The sequence below is a fragment of the Dermochelys coriacea genome, chromosome 16 (genome assembly GCF_009764565.3).
Source record: "Dermochelys coriacea isolate rDerCor1 chromosome 16, rDerCor1.pri.v4, whole genome shotgun sequence".
NCBI lineage: Eukaryota > Metazoa > Chordata > Testudines > Dermochelyidae > Dermochelys > Dermochelys coriacea.
Genome location: NC_050083.1, coordinates 22,701,552 through 22,719,633, shown reverse-complemented (window position 1 = coordinate 22,719,633; position 18,082 = coordinate 22,701,552). Strand labels below are relative to the sequence as shown.

The 18,082-nt window shown below is 41.8% G+C and overlaps 1 protein-coding gene across 13 annotated transcripts in view; it reads left to right on the top strand.

Annotated features, from left to right (window-relative positions):
* The window catches only part of DENND1A (DENN domain containing 1A), a 379,559-nt gene that overhangs the window by 335,884 nt on the left and 25,593 nt on the right, over window positions 1–18,082 (top strand). For 6 of the 13 annotated variants that reach the window (XM_038374762.2, XM_043498903.1, XM_038374764.2 and 3 more), the window contains one exon: window positions 14,404–14,463. The exons of 6 other annotated variants lie outside the window; for them this stretch is intronic. In XM_038374762.2, coding sequence (XP_038230690.1) covers window positions 14,404–14,463 — 60 coding nt within the window. The remainder of the gene's footprint in view (window positions 1–14,403; window positions 14,464–18,082) is intronic. One more of the 13 variants, XM_043498899.1, reaches the window with a different exon arrangement.

The window sequence follows — 18,082 nt, the reverse complement described above, 5'->3', positions numbered from 1 at the left end:
ATGGAATATTGTTGTTATCTGGGAATAGAATTATTCTTATTTCATTTATTTTCAAAAGATGGAATTCAATAAAATGGAAAAGGAGAAAAATGCAAAGGACTTTTGTCAAGTGCCCATTTATTTAAGAGATTTGATTATATTCCACTTCTGATGCAAATTAGGAAGAATTAACATTCTGGGGAACCAATTTTAACTGAATTTCAGGAATAGTGGATTAAATTGAAAGGAATCTATCTGTGAATCTAAATGGGCCTCCCACTTATCCAGAATGCTCTTCCAAGTTGGATTCTTACTGGCAATTAAACTTTTGCGGGATGGAGGCTTGGACATTTCCAACTCATTTGCTGTTCTGATCATTTGGTGTAAGGGAGCTATGCAGGCATGTTCATTCCTCCTTTATGGCCTGCCTCTAGAGGTGCAGAACGAGCGATGCTACTGTGGCAGAGTGGCAGGTTTCTTCTTTGAGAAGATTAAACAGCATAAGGAGGTCAGGGAGGGGAAAAAAAGAACAAGCCAGCTACATTCCAGAAATGCAGAACTGCATCAGGAAGGCCAGGGGCAAGCAGAAGGAGGGATTATCTCCAGTATAAAAGAGATCAAGTGAGGAGGGGACGAAGGCTGCTTTGCCGGACCATGTAACTCCCCTCACACCCAGGTGCATTGGAATAATAGCAGATTTCCCCTTTGTCTCAGCAGGAATTATATTGTAGTGAAGTAGAAATCAAAGGGGGAAACAAGTTCATTTTCTAATATTCATGCAATTGTATGCTGTGGTTTCAGAGCCAGGCTCCTCCTCTCCCCCCAGCTCCGCTCCAAACTCGCTAACGGGTTAGACATCTTCATTAAGGAAACAAGCCTCCATCCCTCTCCTCCCCACTGATGGACAAGGTGGCCTCCCTCTTCCTTTATGTAAGCCGAGGTTGGGTCCTCTCCTCCCTCTGCCTAGTGCTCATGGGTTTAATACAAATATAGTCCTGGCCCTTTAAAATTCTTCCTATTCTGTAGGAAAGGCCAATCTCCTCCTCTACCCCATCCTTTTCAACAGGAATTCAGTGTTCTTCAGTGGAAGTCCCCCTGAAGGAGAGGAGAATTTTAAAGGGGGCAGGACTGTACTTGGTCCAGAAACAGTTGTTCATCTGATGTGTGTTGCAGAATAACTGTCCTTTGCTGTTTTACAGTGACACTGTTCTTAGAGACTGAAAATGATGTCAATGCACCAGGGAAATAACGCATTTGGGTGAAACCCAGCTTCGCGGCATGAGAGATTTGCAGGAGTGACAATCCATAGGATAGGAATTATCTAACTAAAGGCTCATGCTCTTCTCATGCATGTAAATATTTGACAAGTGAGACCTGGCTCTCTCTTTAGGAAGATGTACACCTACACCAGCTGCAGTGCATGCCTCAGTTGCCAATGTTTTCTAATGAGTCCAAGACAGCTATGTCCTTGGCTACTAGAACAGTTCCATGTGTGTAGCTCACATTGCATAGAAGCTCAGGCTTAGACTAATGTGACACAGACAGTAGGACCCCAATCCTGCATCAGGAGAGGCAAAGGTGTCTGTTCATACAGATGCGTATTCTGAATCAGGTCCTATATGTTTTGCCAGCTTTGGCATTCCAAATGCTTTAAATGAGGCTGGTCTACAGTGCTGTGCAGAATAAAAGTACTTTCCTGGGTACATGTAAGTCAAATGTGATAACCCTTGGATCGGGATGTATGGAGGAACACTGTAGTTTAGCAGCCCTCCTAGGGTTTTGTGACAAGCTATAGCAACTGTAACATTTTTGTACAGTCTCCTTGTTAGACCTGTTACTCTGAGGGACATCACTGCTGGTATATGGAAACATAGCTATGCTTTATAAATAATACATACATATATAAAATAAATACATCAGTGCATGCAAGGCTAACCAAATCACCTAGATTGACAACCTGAGAAAAGCTCAGAGGGTCTTGTGGATGACTCACTTAGGCTGTCAATGGACATCAGCATCCAGAAGTTTCTTACATATAACTGATCAAGTGGATATGTGCAGTTAGGCCATAAATGTCTAAATTGACCTCTGGGCCCCTGGATTGAACAGAAAGATTAAAAGGGAAGTACGTGAAATATAACACGCAGTTCTTCTAACTGCTAAGCTCACTGTGATTGCTTTTGTGGCCAGCTGTATTTGGATTTGCCTTTTCAGAGCCAGGGCTGGTTAGTACAGAGTAGAACAGTTACAAAGTGCATGCTATACATTTAGAAGGAATGTAATTTTTTTTGTGGTGGTAGAGGGGATATTGCCCTAATAATATAGACTTCCTCAGCAAATGCTGGAGCCAAACAAGGCAGATAGGCTGTGCTTGTTGTAAAAACATTGTTTTTAGAATTTCTTAAATGAGAGGCCTGCTTATTTCAAGCATCCCGCCTGCTAGAGAGAAACGGCTTTTAAAAAAATAATGAAGTATGTATCCATCTACTGACATTCATTAAAATCAGCTAGGCAGCATGGATTTCCTAGATTTGAATTCCGATATTAGGCCCACTGATAGCCCTGTGAAAAGCTGACCACACCCACAAAAAACACACCCACAAAAACAGTCTGGCTTTTTTCTTTATTTTTAATACCACATATCTGGATTTTCCAGTATTTTAAATGAAAAATATATGCAGTTAGCTCTGCATTGACAGTGTCCTTGAGGATTTGACAGTGAGATTTTCCAGCAGTTGCTCTTCGTTAGAATCCTGGTAGTGTTTAATAAGGCAGTCGAACTGCTGGCACCTTCGGTTCCTGTTTGTTCTCTGAGGGCTCAGGGGCTCCTGCAGTAAGCACATCGACCAGGGCTGATCATTACAAGGGCGTACGCCACCATGAATAAAAATGTCACACGTTTTCCCATCTCACAGCGGTACAAAATGTCAGTCCTGTCAAACAGACATCGCAGGTAGCTGTGAGCAGTCAGTACAAATTCGGAAGTCGAACATTCCCCCAGCTTTCTGATATTTTTCATTTGAAGCAGAAGAAAAACAGTTGTTAACCTATTAGCTATGATTTTAAACTCTGCTGAGACAGTGGATGGATAGATTTTCATACATGAGAATAAATATATTCCCGGGTTCAGGAATTTTTAAAACATTCTCTCCATGCATTTGCATTGGAGAGCAGAAAGAGAGAGGAAAAACACTCTGTAGAAACTTGTCTTATTTTGGAAGAGGAGCATTGGAATTTATGAAAAATTTTCTATTTCATACTTCAAACACCTACCCACCCTTCAAACAACTCCTTGCTGTTTTAGCTAGTGACCCAGAATAGGAGCAGTTTGGTAAATTAAGACGGTTCTCTCTCCCAGCCCATTTCTCTTGTTACTTGCTCCTGTATTGACTTTATAATGTATTCCCTGCCTTTTAATGCAAGTGAAAGTGATGTTAGGTTTGAAGATAGAAGAAGGATGTTGAGTTTGCGACAGATCAGTGGCAATAGACTTGCCCTGATTCTAGGGATATTCTCCTGTGCCCACACAGTTATCAATGCAGGTTTGGAACCTGTGATACCATAAATGTAGGATTCAGATTTCACTGCGGGATCCAGAAGAAGCTGGACTGGGTGTGAGTGCCGTGGGCATAGAGCCCTTATTAAAACACCAACAACTGCAGTAATAATAGAGGGGATACAGCAAACTGCTGTCAAAATGGATTTCGTTGAGTGAAGTGTTTGCTTTCTGAGAAAATCCCTCTGTAAGTGGTGGATTCTCCTTTGTTTTACTGATCTATTTCTGTATGACTGATGCACACGTATAAGCTAGTGCATTGTTGCAAATGTAATATCTGAAAGGTATTAATGGCTAAAGCATGTTGCATAAGGAATGCTCAGAGAAAGGGACCTATTCTTCAGAAACAAAACAGCCAGAAACTGGATGGCAATACAAAGGATAAACTTTCTGGCTTGAAGGTTTAGCTGCCTGGAATGTGATGCTTCTAGCCTTTGTGTGTGAACAAAAATAAACTTGATTGGGGGTATAACTTGAGCATGTTGTAGGGTGTTCTGGGGTAATGAAGGCCCTAGGTTCTCAGTATGTTTATGTTCTGTAGGTGCCTGTCACCCATGCACTACGTATAGCATACAGAACTGCATTCCCGTGCAGTGTCTTAGAATATCTGTCATTTGACTATGGAATCTGAAGAGGAGTTTAATTTTTGTTAGTGTTTTGACTGCAGCTAGCCGCACTACATTTAAAAAAAGTGAAACTTCAGTAACCAAGTGGCCAGAGTCCCAATTCACTTTTGCATCCTCTTCTGTGGTTTCTTTTGCTGCCTTTTTTTACACAGCACGTGAACTTTCCCATCACTGGAGCTAGTTGCATGGGAAATAATCAGACATCTTGACGAGCCTTCAAACCACAAATGCCACTACAAATTAACCACTACCACTACAAAATACTCCTCCTGTCAACATCGTATAAGAATACATGCTACTTTGAGGGCATGCACTGAAAATGTCTGCTCAACACAGCTCACCCATGAAAAAATATGCATGTGTAATTCTGTAAAACATAACAAAATGCTGTCTTCTCTAGATAATTAAAACAGTATTTCAAACATTTCCTGTTGAACTCTGTAAAGAAAGTGGTTTGTCTTCTATTTAAAATAGAATTGCACTTTTAAACACAGAATTGGTTTTAAATCATAATGCTCCATAGAAGAAGTCTAAGCCAGCAGTTCTCAACTAGGGGGTCTGTGGACCCCCCCTTCAAGGGGTCTGTGGGGCCCTGTGGCTGAAGCCCTGATCCCTGGCGCCCCTGCGGGGATGAATCCCGGAGCCCCAAGCACTGGTACTCCCTTTGGGGCAGAAGCCCTGAGCCCATGGGCAGAGTTGGGGACATGGAGGGCATTCCCTCCCTCCCCCCGCAAACTGCAGGGCAAGAGCACAGCAGTCCTGACCTCCCCCCGACCCTCATCTCCTCTCCCTGCCCCCTGGCCAGGTCGGAGGTGGGAAGCCGGAGCCAGGCAGTGCGGGGCAGCTGCTGCTCTGGCTGGTGCCATGGAGCAGGCACCAACAGCGTTCCCTCCTCTCCTGCTGGTTCCCCAAGTTGAAGCTGATCCTCAGCTCCCAGCCCCCTTTGCTCCTACAGAGGCAGTCGGTAAGAGCCCCCCAGGTGGGGAGACCCAGCTCTGTGGCTGGCAGACCGCTCTGGGAACTGGGACTGCAGGGGAGTCCTCCTAGCACACCGCCTCTAGTACCCCCTCCCTGCACCCTGAGTTACCCCCTCCCTGCACCCTGAGCTACCCCCGCACACAGTCCCTGGTACCTCTCTCCCTGCACATAGCCCCAACTACCCCCTCCCTGCACCCTGAGATACCCCCGTGCCTGCAGACAGCCCCAGCTCCCTTCCTCCCTGCACCCTAAGCTGTTTTAAAACTTTTTGAGCTAAGCCCTCCACCTCTGAGTTAAAATTTTTGGTTACGTGTTCTCCTCTCTTCCCCCACCGCTCCCTTCCTCCCCCAACCAGGACAGGCTGGTTGGAGAGTCAGGAGGTGGCACTTCCTTCCTGGATCCTGCCATGCGGAGATGGCTCGTGCCCCTCCCTTCACCCCGCCCCCCCCCCAAAAAATAGAAGTCAAACTACGCCTATGCCCAAGGCCCCTGTCCCAAGGCCTCTCCACCCCTGCTGGGCCCTGGAGTTTTTATAGGGGGGCCTCAGGGAGAAAAAGGTTGAGAATCCCTGGTCTAAGCAACGATCTCTGGATTTTTCTATCCCCAGATTCAGGCTCCATCTCTGTCTAAAAGGTGGCATGTTTAATACTAAAACATGAAAACGTAATGGAATGTAAAAGAAACATCCAGCTATTCTGGGATGATTTGCAGAGCATGGGATTTATGGGTGTAGCTTGTGTGCTTTACCATTGATTCCTCTGAGAAAAGGCTTGTGGCCCTCTCATCCTAGAGAAGCCACAAAGAAAGGATCCTTTGGCTTCCACTGTGGTGGATCGTACTGGTCTGAGTTGAGGGAAAACTGATAATAAAAACAAAGCTTCAAAAAACCCAGTTCTGTCGAGGGTGGGGAGGGGAAATCGCTCCTACATATCTCAGTGAGTTGGCTCCCGACAGTCTCATGGTGGCTGGGGCTATTCTGGACATTATTGGGGTCCCTGGTTTGATAATGTGGAATGTTCCAAATAGCTTTATTGATCACTGTCACTTTGGAGGTACATCTGGAGGTACCCATGTTGGTGTCATGCCAAGCACACTTACGGGCCCACAAAGTGGTGATCCTTTCTCTGTGGTTCACTTCTCTCTCCAGTTGTTAACCAAGGGAATTTTCTCAGTCCCTCTCATTAAGCTAATGAGAGTGTTTAATTGTGACTCTTTCTCTCCCTCATCATAGGTTCATGGCACATCTTTAGGACAAGCCAGGTGCAGGGGGAGGTGTCACTTTTTTCTGTATCTCTTTAGTTGCCTGTGCTACCCTTCCAATCCTCTAATGTGACTGAAGGAAGGAGACCTCTGTTTAAAGCACAGAGATTTCTGTTCCTGACATACGAATTAAAAACATATGTAGTCATGTCATCCCAATTTGTGAGCTCTGCATATGAAAGTATGTATAAAATAGTGTATGTGCTACTGATTATAAAGCAATTGCCTCATAGATTCCACCTGCTTTCCTTACTGAATCATTTTTGGTTCAGTACATTTTTCAGCATGATTATTGTCTCAGTTTTTATTGAGCGTCCAGTTCATGTTCCAAAATCAACATATTAGAACCCTTCTAGAGAGAGTAAGTGTTGATACATTCAAAACAGTCCATCTCTTGCCCCAGTGTCTATCTTTAAAACATAGTAACATTTTCCAAAACCATCCTATGTTTTTGAGACAGCCATGATTTTCATGTATAAGAAACTCTGCTGTGGAATCCATTAAACATCCTCTCCCCTTCCCTCTAGAATTAGAGCTTCTGTGATTGTGAGCAAACACTTCTTACTGCATGTGCCAATGAGCAGAATTTTTCTTGTTTACAGTTACGCCCTGCCTTTGTCCATAGCTTTTTCTAGCTGCACTTGTTGCTGCAAATGAAATAACACCTCTAATCTACTGATAAAGGCTCTGTTTTCAATACCATTTTTGAAGAATAACTGCTTTATTGCAACAGATCTACCCAGTTATAGTTTGAGATAATAATCTGCTTGCCAGCTGTTAATTCACACATTGAAAATTATTTTTTGTTTAAAAAGTTTTCCCTGGTGTGAAAAAATAAATAGTTATATTCCATGGATGTAGTATAAATTATTTTATTATCTATTTGGTTATATCATTTTCAAATATGTGCCCTTTGCATTGTAAAAATTTCTAAGAATTATTGCCAGGCAGCTTATGGTTTAAAATGACTTGTCTAATAATTAGTAAATCAACGCCCACTAAGCATCTAAGAATTAGCTTTCTGTAAAGTTGCTTAGTGTCTTGTCACTTCAGAAATGTTTGGAACAACACAATTAAGAAAATACCCAGAATAAGAAAGTATGTTGTTAAATAGAGATGAGTAAGAATGTCCTAATTTAGACTTTTCCCTTCATAGAAAAGGCTCTACAGTACATGCGTTCAAGAACATGCCTAGTATGCAAAAAGAAAAGGAGTACTTGTGGCACCTTAGAGACTAACAAATTTATTTGAGCATAAGCTTTTGTGAGCTACAGCTCACTTCATTGGATGCATACCGATGAAGTGAGCTGTAGCTCACGAAAGCTTATGCTCTAATAAATTTGTTAGTCTCTAAGGTGCCACAAGTACTCCTTTTCTTTTTGCAAATACAGACTAACACGGCTGCTACTCTGAAACATGCCTAGTATGGTAATTTAGCTGCTTTTAGCAATGCAGCCATGCACTGTGTTGTACCCATTCATCCATGCAGCACAGGTAATAAAGTTGATATTCCAACACCAGTTCCCCTACTGACCTTTTAGAAACAATGTGTTTTGCTGCATCAATAAATTAACTTCAATCAGATGCTATTCTAGTAAATACGATCTTCATATACTATGAATATATTTACTTATCCCATCCTGGTGACAGATATTAACATCAACATTAAAAATGAGGCTCTGGCAAAGGGCAAATAACTTATCTTCTGGTAGACCTGTATGTCAATTACTTTCTATTGCCCTTACCCTGTTCTTTTTGTGTTGCGCTTTACAATGTTGATTTAGCCATAGTAGTTACTTGTCAGTGTGAGTGTCTCGGAAACCATGCTGCCATAGATATGTGATCTTGCTTTTTCATCTCAACAATGACCAGAGGAAAGGTTCAGAGATTAAAAGCCTTCTTACACAAAGCTTATTTGAGCTCAGATATGTGTGTGTGTGTGTGTGTGTGTGTGAGTGAGAGAGAGAGAGAGAGAGAGAAACACACCTAGCATTCCACAATGATCTGTTTTTTCAGCAGCACTTAAGTGAAGGAGATGAATTCCGGATCAGGCTATTGGGGCCAGGCTTTGAATTGCCATTGCTTGGGTTACAGTTCTGTAAGTTATGACATATTTGTTATAAACTGATTCCTCCTGAGGAACCTCAAGGAAACCAAAATCTTCTAAAGCTGAAGTGACATTTTCTTAAAGTGGCTTAACTTTTTAATTGTAAGAACTATTATGTGTGTAGAATAGGCTGGCATGGGAAGTGGTGAAAGCCACTGGATCCATTTTAAACTAGACTGGATAAATCACTAGAAGTAGTATTCTAAGGAGCAGTTCTGCACTTGCAAAAGTATGGACTGTTGATGATCTAATGGGCCTGTCTCTCTCTAATAATTGTATGTACAAAGAAGTAAGCTTCATCAGTAAGCTCTGGAAAAGCACTCCTCATAAAAGCTGAATGGTTCTGATTGGAAGCCTATATTTAAAATGAAACTTCATAAGTAAGACCTGTTTAGAAAACAAATAGGCACTTTCCAACATGGGGCTTTGAGTGGAATAATCATTCGTTGGTGGATCAAAAGTAAATGGTGCCTGAATTCAATCCAGTCAAGGTGCCTCCTTCTCCTACAAAAGGGCTCACAGAACTCCCAGCTCTCTGCTATCACCTCCACCCCAGTTCTTGTGGTACGCTCCACCACTGCTTGTGGGTGTCTTTACCACCCTGCCCCTCAGTCATTAGATCCAGACTTTGCAGTTCATAGACCCCCTTTCCAGCCCAAGGTATGGATTCACATATCCTGTCTTAATCCATTCTTGCAGGTATTGTGGGAAATTTGTCACTACCTATACTGCAGTGGGTGCTGGCCTGTTTTGTGGCTTCATTGTTCCTGGAATAATTGCCCCTGGAAATAGAACTTCCCCATCTGTGTAGTTTTGCCTGTTCAGGAAACTCTCTGTGTTTTGGCATATGCATTGGTATATCCTAAGGGGTATTTGGGTCCCACCTTCTTTAGAAGGGTACTTTACTGTTCTGTGTTCCCTTCCTCCCCCTTTTCCTCCCCCCCAACTTGTTCCAGCATAACATGTACTTTAAATACTGACTTGCATATAAACGGGCCTCTAATTTCAATGATAAGTCAGTGCCCCATGTATAAGCCAAATGTGTGCTTTCAGTGTTTGTGTCTTAAATGTCATGCATGCTTGTGAAGCTACTTTTCTCATTTGGTGTAGACTTGGTGCTTTGCTCTTTCCCTTCCCCTGTCACACCTCTCTTCCTCCCCCTGTGGCCTTTGAATTTCAGCCTGAATCTCTTGGCTTATACAGCAATATATATGGTAATTTTCATGTTCACTTGCACGGATTTTGTGCTTATCTCATGGAACAAAAATGATACTTGCACACAATGTGCATTGACTTGTCTCAAATCAAGCCTTATTCTAGCCTTAGGCAATTTGGAGCATTCTAATGGAATACTTTCTAGGGAAAGAACAAAGCTTCCTCCCTCCCCCAAGGCCCTGCATCACAGCACCCATCCTGGACCAAAGAGTAGCTGGTTGAGATTTCCTCTGGAGTCCATCCGTGCTGCTGCTCATAGGAACATAAGAATTATCATACTGCATCAGACCAGGGGTCCATCTCGGCCAATATCCTGCCATCAATACCGGCCAGTACCGGCTGCTTCAGACAAAGTGCAAGAAAGCTTGCAGTAGGCAGAGGGGAATAACCAGTCCCCAGGTAAAGTTTCCTCCTAAGCCCCAGTAGTTAGATGTTGGCTCATCTGCAAGCAACTGTACATCTAGCCAGGCCAGACACTCCATGTCCTGTTAGTACCACTAAGTGCTGTGCTGTCTGTAGTCCAGCTTCACTCTACCTGCCAATGAGCCCCAACCTGATTGGAGGTACCAATTCCAGAGGTGGGAGGGACAGTAAAATCCCTGTAACCTATTCAGGGTTTCCTTTCATTGGTGAAACTAGTAACAGTGGTGTCACCTGGAATGAGACTGATATGTGTCCACTGGGGAGCTGGGCTGTGGCCACCAAATGCAAATGAACAGCCATCTAATGGCAACACAGTGATGAATCCATCCTGGGTTGGCTTCCAGCAGTGACTTACGGTCCTGATCTAGCAAAACATTTGCACATGTGCATAACATTAATAGGGAAAGGGAGCTAAAGACTGTAATGAGTGAAACAAAAAGGTGCAGAAAAGCATCAGGGTGAATGAATGCTGGTGTCGAGGGGAAAGTATATTAAAGGAGGAAAGAAATCCTGGAAAGAGAGTGCAGACAATAGTGGACATAACATTAGATTTGAGTTTCCAGCATAATACGGTGTTAAAAAAGCCAATGTAAATTGCCCAGACACAGAGCAAGGGCGAGAAAGAGGCAGACAGTGGGGAACCTCTGTAAGTAAGTGTTGCAGCTCTTGTGATTTTATCATGAAGCTTGTAATATTTGTGTTTTTCTTAAAACCCCAGCTCCTGTAGTCAAATTATTTAGGTCAGAATCTCATTTTTGTTTTTTTAAAAAGTAAGATTCTAGCCCTCAGAGACTCTGAGAAGAGCTTGAAAACATTATCCAAGTTCACCCTAATGACTCAGAGGCCAGATGATAAATAAAGAACCCACAACATTTACTTTTTTTTAATCTCATAATTTTTAAGCTATTTGCATGATTTTTTGAGATCTAACTAGTGACTTTTGAACAGGGTTGGCAATGCTGAAATAATACTAAGTGATGTATGACAGACAGAAGAATTAAATTATTTTTGCGAATAGGCAAGAAGAAAAAAATGAAATCATTTACTATCCACCAACTTCTCCAGTTACTGCTGTAAGAGAATATCCTTGATGCTGTCATTCCTCTGTGTGCTTCTCTGATTTGTATGTGGAGATTATACAGTGTGCGTTAATAACTCCATGAAGGAAAAAAGGCATGCAAGTAATGGTGCATCCTCCAGTGTGATTGGAGGGATAGCCTTTATAAAAGGAATTAAACCTGCTTTATTGTCATTGCCTTTCTTTGTTAGCAAGTGACAATATGTACAGGTAATATAATGAATCCTGTCACATTCTCTCCAACAAAATCACCAAGTGAGTAATAAAAGTGGGCAAATAATGTTCAGTTGTATGTGCCTTTGCAATGGCTGTGATCAGTGTATTGATCATCTCAGTAGGAGGTAATCCTGAGATGCTGTGTAGTCAGTCCCTCTCAGAAGGGGTTGCCTGTTTTCAGATGATTTAACAATACAACTGTTGGTTCTGGCTCCTCAGCTGATGCTATTGATGCCATAGTCTTGCCGTGTTTTCTCCAAAACTTGCCTGGATTTTGCTGTTCCAAGGCCATTCAGATCCTAAACCAAAGGCAGTTTCCACAATAGACTATAGTAAAGAAAAGCGACTGGTGAAATGAACTAATTCTGACGAAGTGGTAGCATCAACTTCTATTGAAAACGTTGCCTAATATCATTTTACTGACTGACTTTTTACTTTTCTTAGATAAGAAATATTAAACCATTTTTTTAATTAAAACAGCCCTGGTAAATAGAATTACTGACCTTCCTACCACCCTTCAATCTGTGGCATCAGGAAAACACTAAGATTTTCTAAATCACTATTCCATCGTGGCAGTTCTGTCAGGTACTATTCTTTAAGTTTTCTACACAAATAAAAAACAAAACATATATGCAAGAGGCAAACAGATGTGTAAGCATAGAAAAAAAATGCAAGTAATATAAAAAGAATACTGTAGCGATCATACAGGGCTGCTCCTCTTCGGTGAGCCAGAGGTTCACTAACTAAGGTAAAATAAATGCTGTGCATACGAATAGGAAAATAAATTGCGGAAGGTATGAGACTGCTACAACCTAATAAAAAATAAATATCCCAAGCTCTGTGAAGGAAGTTAAATATATTAAGGCAGAAATTCCAAGCCAGAGCAGATGGGGAGGGAAGATGGACTGAAGCCCAGGCTAGTCCCAGGGAGGAGTGTAGTAGAAGAGAGGAATGATAAATTTTGGTTAAGGAAAGAAAGCTACATGAATCTGGAGCCATCATTTCACTGTGAGAATCCGTTTGTTCCTATGATGACTTTTATTGGAAGCATTTGCATGGACGGACTCTGGCATCAACTCCCCTGTCCAAACTTCTCTCTTATCATTGTAAGGAATTGACCCATGACAGTATGTGCTGCCTGGCACTCCAGAACCACTAACAGACCCCAAACCCATGGCTTCTGTTGAATGGGAAGGGGTGGGGCAGCAAACAATAAAGTAAAAATCAGCAAATGCAAAATGTGTTTTTTAAATACATTGGATAGGAGCAAGAGACCAGAAAAGAAGAGTGTGAATGACAGAAAAGGGCTGGATTGCAGAGCTGTGTCAGAGCAGTGTGTGTGGGTGGGAGTATAGGGGGAGGAGATGTCCATCTGCAGTCCAGAGCAAAGGTCACTCCAGCAGAAAGTTGAGAACTGCTGCTGAGATAGAGTGATGGAGACTTCATCTTCACTGAAATATACTAACCTGGCTGAGTAGACTTTATTTTTGAATCTGATTCTCCCTGCCTGTATGTATCCTTTCTCCATACAGTTGACAAAAGTCTTATCTGCAGAATGTGTGGTACTTTTCAGGTAGTGATACAATTGTTGCTATTCTCTCTAGCAGACATGTATAGAAATTATTGTATTCACTTCTTTGCAGGCTTCTGTTCATTTCTCTCCAAGCACATATGCATTTAAGCAATCACTAGAAGGACATTCCACTCTAGTTTTTAACAAGTCCTCAGCACTACAATGCACTTGGAATTTTTGGGGTCTTTTAATTCAGCGTTAACTCACCTGGTTCCCTTGAGTCTTAGTTCTGCAGAACAGTAGGGTGCACACAAAATCTTGCTTGTATGAAGCTTATTATTATGCTATGTAATCAGAAGCCGCAGAATAGGAGTATTTCTAGCAAAGTTACAGCAGCAAGAACTTGGCCAACACAAAATTTAAAATTATGGGGACCAAAATAGGCACCTTCAATTAATACATTGACCTTTCACTTTTGGAGACGTATGTCTTCATTCAAAAGTGATGATGACTCTGACGGATTCCATCCTAGTCCTTATTTGTCCACCTCACACAGGCTTGCCCTTCAGTAGTTTTTGCTCCAAGTTAGGCCCAGGACCTGGTATAGTAGGTTGGGGTTGCCGGTGCAATGACCGAAGTAAATACAGAAAGCTTGCATAGCTCCTGTTCACTCTACTCCTGGCTTTAGGTATTGCACCTAGCCCCCAATCAGCAAAGCTCTTGAGCATGTATTCAACTTCAGGCACATGAAAAGTCCAGTTGATTTTAACAGGTGGTCTACTGAGCCTAAGTGCATTACTGGTTCGGGGCCTCAGTCACACTGGGTACATCTACACAGCAATTAAACACCCATAGCTGGCCTGGGTCAACTGACTCAGGCTCATGGGACTTGGGTTGCGGGACTATGTAGGCGCTTGGGCTGGAGCCTGAACTCTGGAACCCTGTAAAGGCCTGGGCCAGCTGTGGCTGTGCCACCAGTCTTCTATTCTAGTGACATACCCTGAATTTTATGAACATTAAAATCACTCATGGAATCTTAGGGAAGAAAAGCTAATTATAGTATCATTCTCCAATTTTCTATCCTGAAGTGTCATCTAGAGTACTTGAAATTATCAGTTATGGTGCACCTTGATTATCCTCAAGTCGTAATACATTTTGGACAGTATAATCTAGAGAGCTTTGTATGCTGAGCTTCATCTGCTATAATTTACACCTAGGAGGCAGACATGCACCCTAACAACACAGAGCTCTTCTACTATTTCTTTCTGTTTACTGGTTAGGACAGTGTTCCTGTGTTTGAAAGGTATTTGCACCAGTTGGGGTGAGTATAGAGTGGGGTTAAAGCACATGCTGTTGTCCATTTGGACTGCTATTGATGCAAAATCAAAGGTATTTTCTTGTGCGGTGATTATATTTTAATGTACTGATTACTAAGTTTCCACTTTGATACAGCAGCAAAGAGTACGTCCACCTCGGCCGCCTCCTCCAAAGATACAGCGTTCATCTAGGCCCGTGAGTAGCTGGTAGTTTTGCCGCACTTTGCCGCAGCTTAACACTGCCTGAATTGCGCTCTCAGTAGCATTACTAAATCTTGGTAGTTTGGACTGTTGAATCTTGCAAAAAGCAACATTGGAATTATGCTCCTAAACTGCCTCCTTCTTTGCTGTGGCACAACCTTGGGACCTGCATTTTATTCTGCTTTTCTTTGGCAAATTCTGCAGCTGTAGGTCAATTCTGCAGGTAGCTGATGCTGCCGTTGTGTGACATTTGTTTTTACTCTTGTAGTGATTATTTAAACCAAAAATCCTTCTAGGCTGACATACATTTTTAGCCAGTGAGCTTTTGAAGACTTGCACTAAACTCAAACATGAAAGGAAGCAAAAATCTGACACTAAGTTATTTATTTTCCCCAGGTCTTGCTGTAAATGCATTGGGATTGATTGTTAAATTTTTGCTCCCAGAGTAGTTGAGTTGGATAGATCTAAAGAATAGAAAATCTGTATCTGGGCAGTACCACATTGTGCCCTGTATAGAAATGTGCATAATGCTCATTTAAAATGCTAGCTGGAGATCCATTTGATTGTATATAGTATAAAAAATTTCAGGCACCAACATCTTGGTAAGACGAAATGCCACTTTTACAGAAAAGCTACCCAGAAATCAGTGCAGCACCTGTGTTAGGCAAGGAAATGTTTAAGCAGTTTTCTATTTTAAACACTGATTTGTAGCCATATTGTTGCATATTAACTATTCCAGATGCCTTTAAAAATGGAGACTGTGCTAGATCTGAGGCAGTAACTGTTATTTACCAAAGGAAATAAGTTGGTGTCAGTTCAGGATGACAGTTGTTTTTGCAACAAACTCAGAGGGTATTTAATTCTATTTAGGATTTCTGCCCAGTGAGCATAATTTCATCAGAAGGCAAATGCTTTCTCTACTTGCTTCCATATATATATACATATACATATACATATTTTTTTTAAACAACTCAGCAAGTTTTCAAATCTATTCTTGCTAAAATTTGCTAAAGATGTTTAGTCACTGTGATGTGCAGGCAAGCAGGTTAACCAGTGCATTCGGGTGTGGGTTCACTTTTAACCTTCAGTGCATGTTCCTAAGTTTATATTTAGATGGCATGGTTTTTTTCTTTAAAACTGTGGGTGTGGCACTTAAGAGTCATTGTTATGGATTTCCGCATCGTACACGTCCCTTGTACATGTATAAAAGGCAGTGCTAACTATGCTTATGCATCTCCTTGAATGTAATTGATATCGGAGACCCTCCAGGATATGGTACACGGAACAAATTTTCCCCTTTTTCTTTTGAAAACCAGAGACTCCGTGTAGCACTTCACATTCCTCTTGTTCTGCTCTAGGCTGGTGGTGTGGACTTCTGTGGACAAAATGTTTCTGAACAGTATTGCTTCAGTTTGAATAGTGTATTGCATCAAAGCAGATCTTGCCAAGTCTGTTTAATCTCTCAGATGTAGTACATTAGTAGTCTTCAGTATGATGTGTTTGTGTCAACTGTCTTTGCTCCCAAAGTGATTAATAAAAGGTTAGAAAGTAGTAATGAAAGCTCCTGTTGCATTCAGCAGCCTGTGCTAACAAATGCAACTGGAATGCTGCATTCATCAGAATGAAAATCAAGATAAATGTGTATGATTAAAATAGCTCTTAAAGTATACATTTCTAGACCTTTCATTCCAGTAACTATGCATAGCTACAGCAAGTATGACTTGTACATTGTATTTGCATGTACTCAGAAGAATACAGAGCTTCCGTAATGTGGCTTTAAATGATAAGTGTCGGGGGGGGGGGGGATATATCATAATTGATATCTTTATCTTTAAAGTTTATTAAATACATAGATTATGTGTTTATCAATACTGTTGTTTTGTTTTTAATAGATGAAACACACGTTTTTAGCATAAAGAATAACATTTTGCACAGAGTGCTTTTCCCTCTCTGTATCTTAGAGCATGCTACAAAGGTGGGTATCAGGAAGTGACTTGTCCAAGGTGGGGACTGCAGATACCCCGACTTCTGTGCCCAGGCCCAACCACCACACAACACTGCCTCCCCTTGCTCGCTGCCAGGAAATACTGTATGCTTTATCCCAATGGTTTTTAACCTGTGATCCGCAGACCCCTGGTGGTCTACAGACTTATGTCTAAGGGGTCCACAAAAGGTGGTTGTTACCATAGATCAGTTGGTTTCAACCTGTGGTTCAAGGACCCATGGGGGTTCACAGACTAACTAAGATTTCCAAGGGGATCTGCAACTCTATTCTAAATTTTTTAGGGGTCTGAAAATGAAAAAAGGTTGAAAACCACTGCTTTATGTAGATGTTAGTTGATGGCATTTTCAGGGTAGGAATGTTTGTAGCATGCATCACTGATGCATTTGAAATAAAAACACAGTAAGGAAACAAAAAGAAATAAGCTTTTTATATTTCACTTTTGGGGAATGAATGTGTCACCCTTACAAAGGAACCATTGTTTATAGTAAGCAGGACCTGTGGGCTGGAATGAAACTTCTTTCAATTAAAGAAAAGCACTTAAAGTGTTGAGTAATAATGTATAAGGTAAAATAGGGACTATTATGTGCAAGTTTAACCCTTCTACATTAGGTATTTACCCTTTCTTTCTCATACACGCCCTCATACCATCAGATTTTCTAGGTTTTTGTTCATTCAGTACACATTTAACCCAGCCTGCTTGGATATATACGGCTTCAAATCCAACAAGGAATTGGCTTGTTTCCTGACTTTCCCCTGCAGTCCCCCTAGAACAGTGCTCTAAATCCTTCTTAGCATTTTTCCCCAGACACTGCTGGGCTGGTAACACTAGAGGAGCCATCCAAAGTTGTCCCCCCTTGAGTACCACCCAAAAGGTGAAAGTGTTCACAGCACGATGACAAGCCAGCTTTATGCATCATCTTCCAGCTCAGGATTAATTAAACAGCTTTCTTTCTTCCTTTCTCTCTTTCCCTCTCTCTTTCTCTCTCCCTGTATCCCTCTTGCTTGCCTCTCTCTCTGTTTTATCATCCCTAATGAAGCAGTCTTCTCCATCGATCCTGCTGATTGCCAGCCCATTCTTTTTGTTTGTTGGCACTGAGCCATTCAGCTGCACTCTGACAGCTCAGCTCGTCTAATTAGCTCTGTTGTTCTTTTCTCCATGTTTCACCACGTTGCAAGTTCAGTGGAAGTTGCCACAAACTTAATCCTTCCATTCCTGCCATAAATTCACATTCTTAAGTTGTCTTTATTGTAGAAAGGAACAGTCTTGTGTGAGGACTGATCTTCAAGACCTTAACATCTGACCTTCCTATAAGCCCTTCCTCCAATCCGCATGAATAGCGGCAATCCGTCTCTGAACTTCTCCATCATTTCTGCTGCATGCTATTTCCTTTGAAACAAAAATTGAAAAGATAATAATTCTGCTATTATCTTATGCATGCTTATGTGTTGCAAACCCTACACACAGGATTCAGTGCTTTTTCCTGGTGTGGAAATTAGAGCTTTATGTTCCTATAACCATATTAAGGGTGGGGGTATGGGGAAGGAGAGCCCATCATCTCTCACTGCAAACAAATCCATCCGTCATCCAAAGAACATTTAGGTTGTAGAC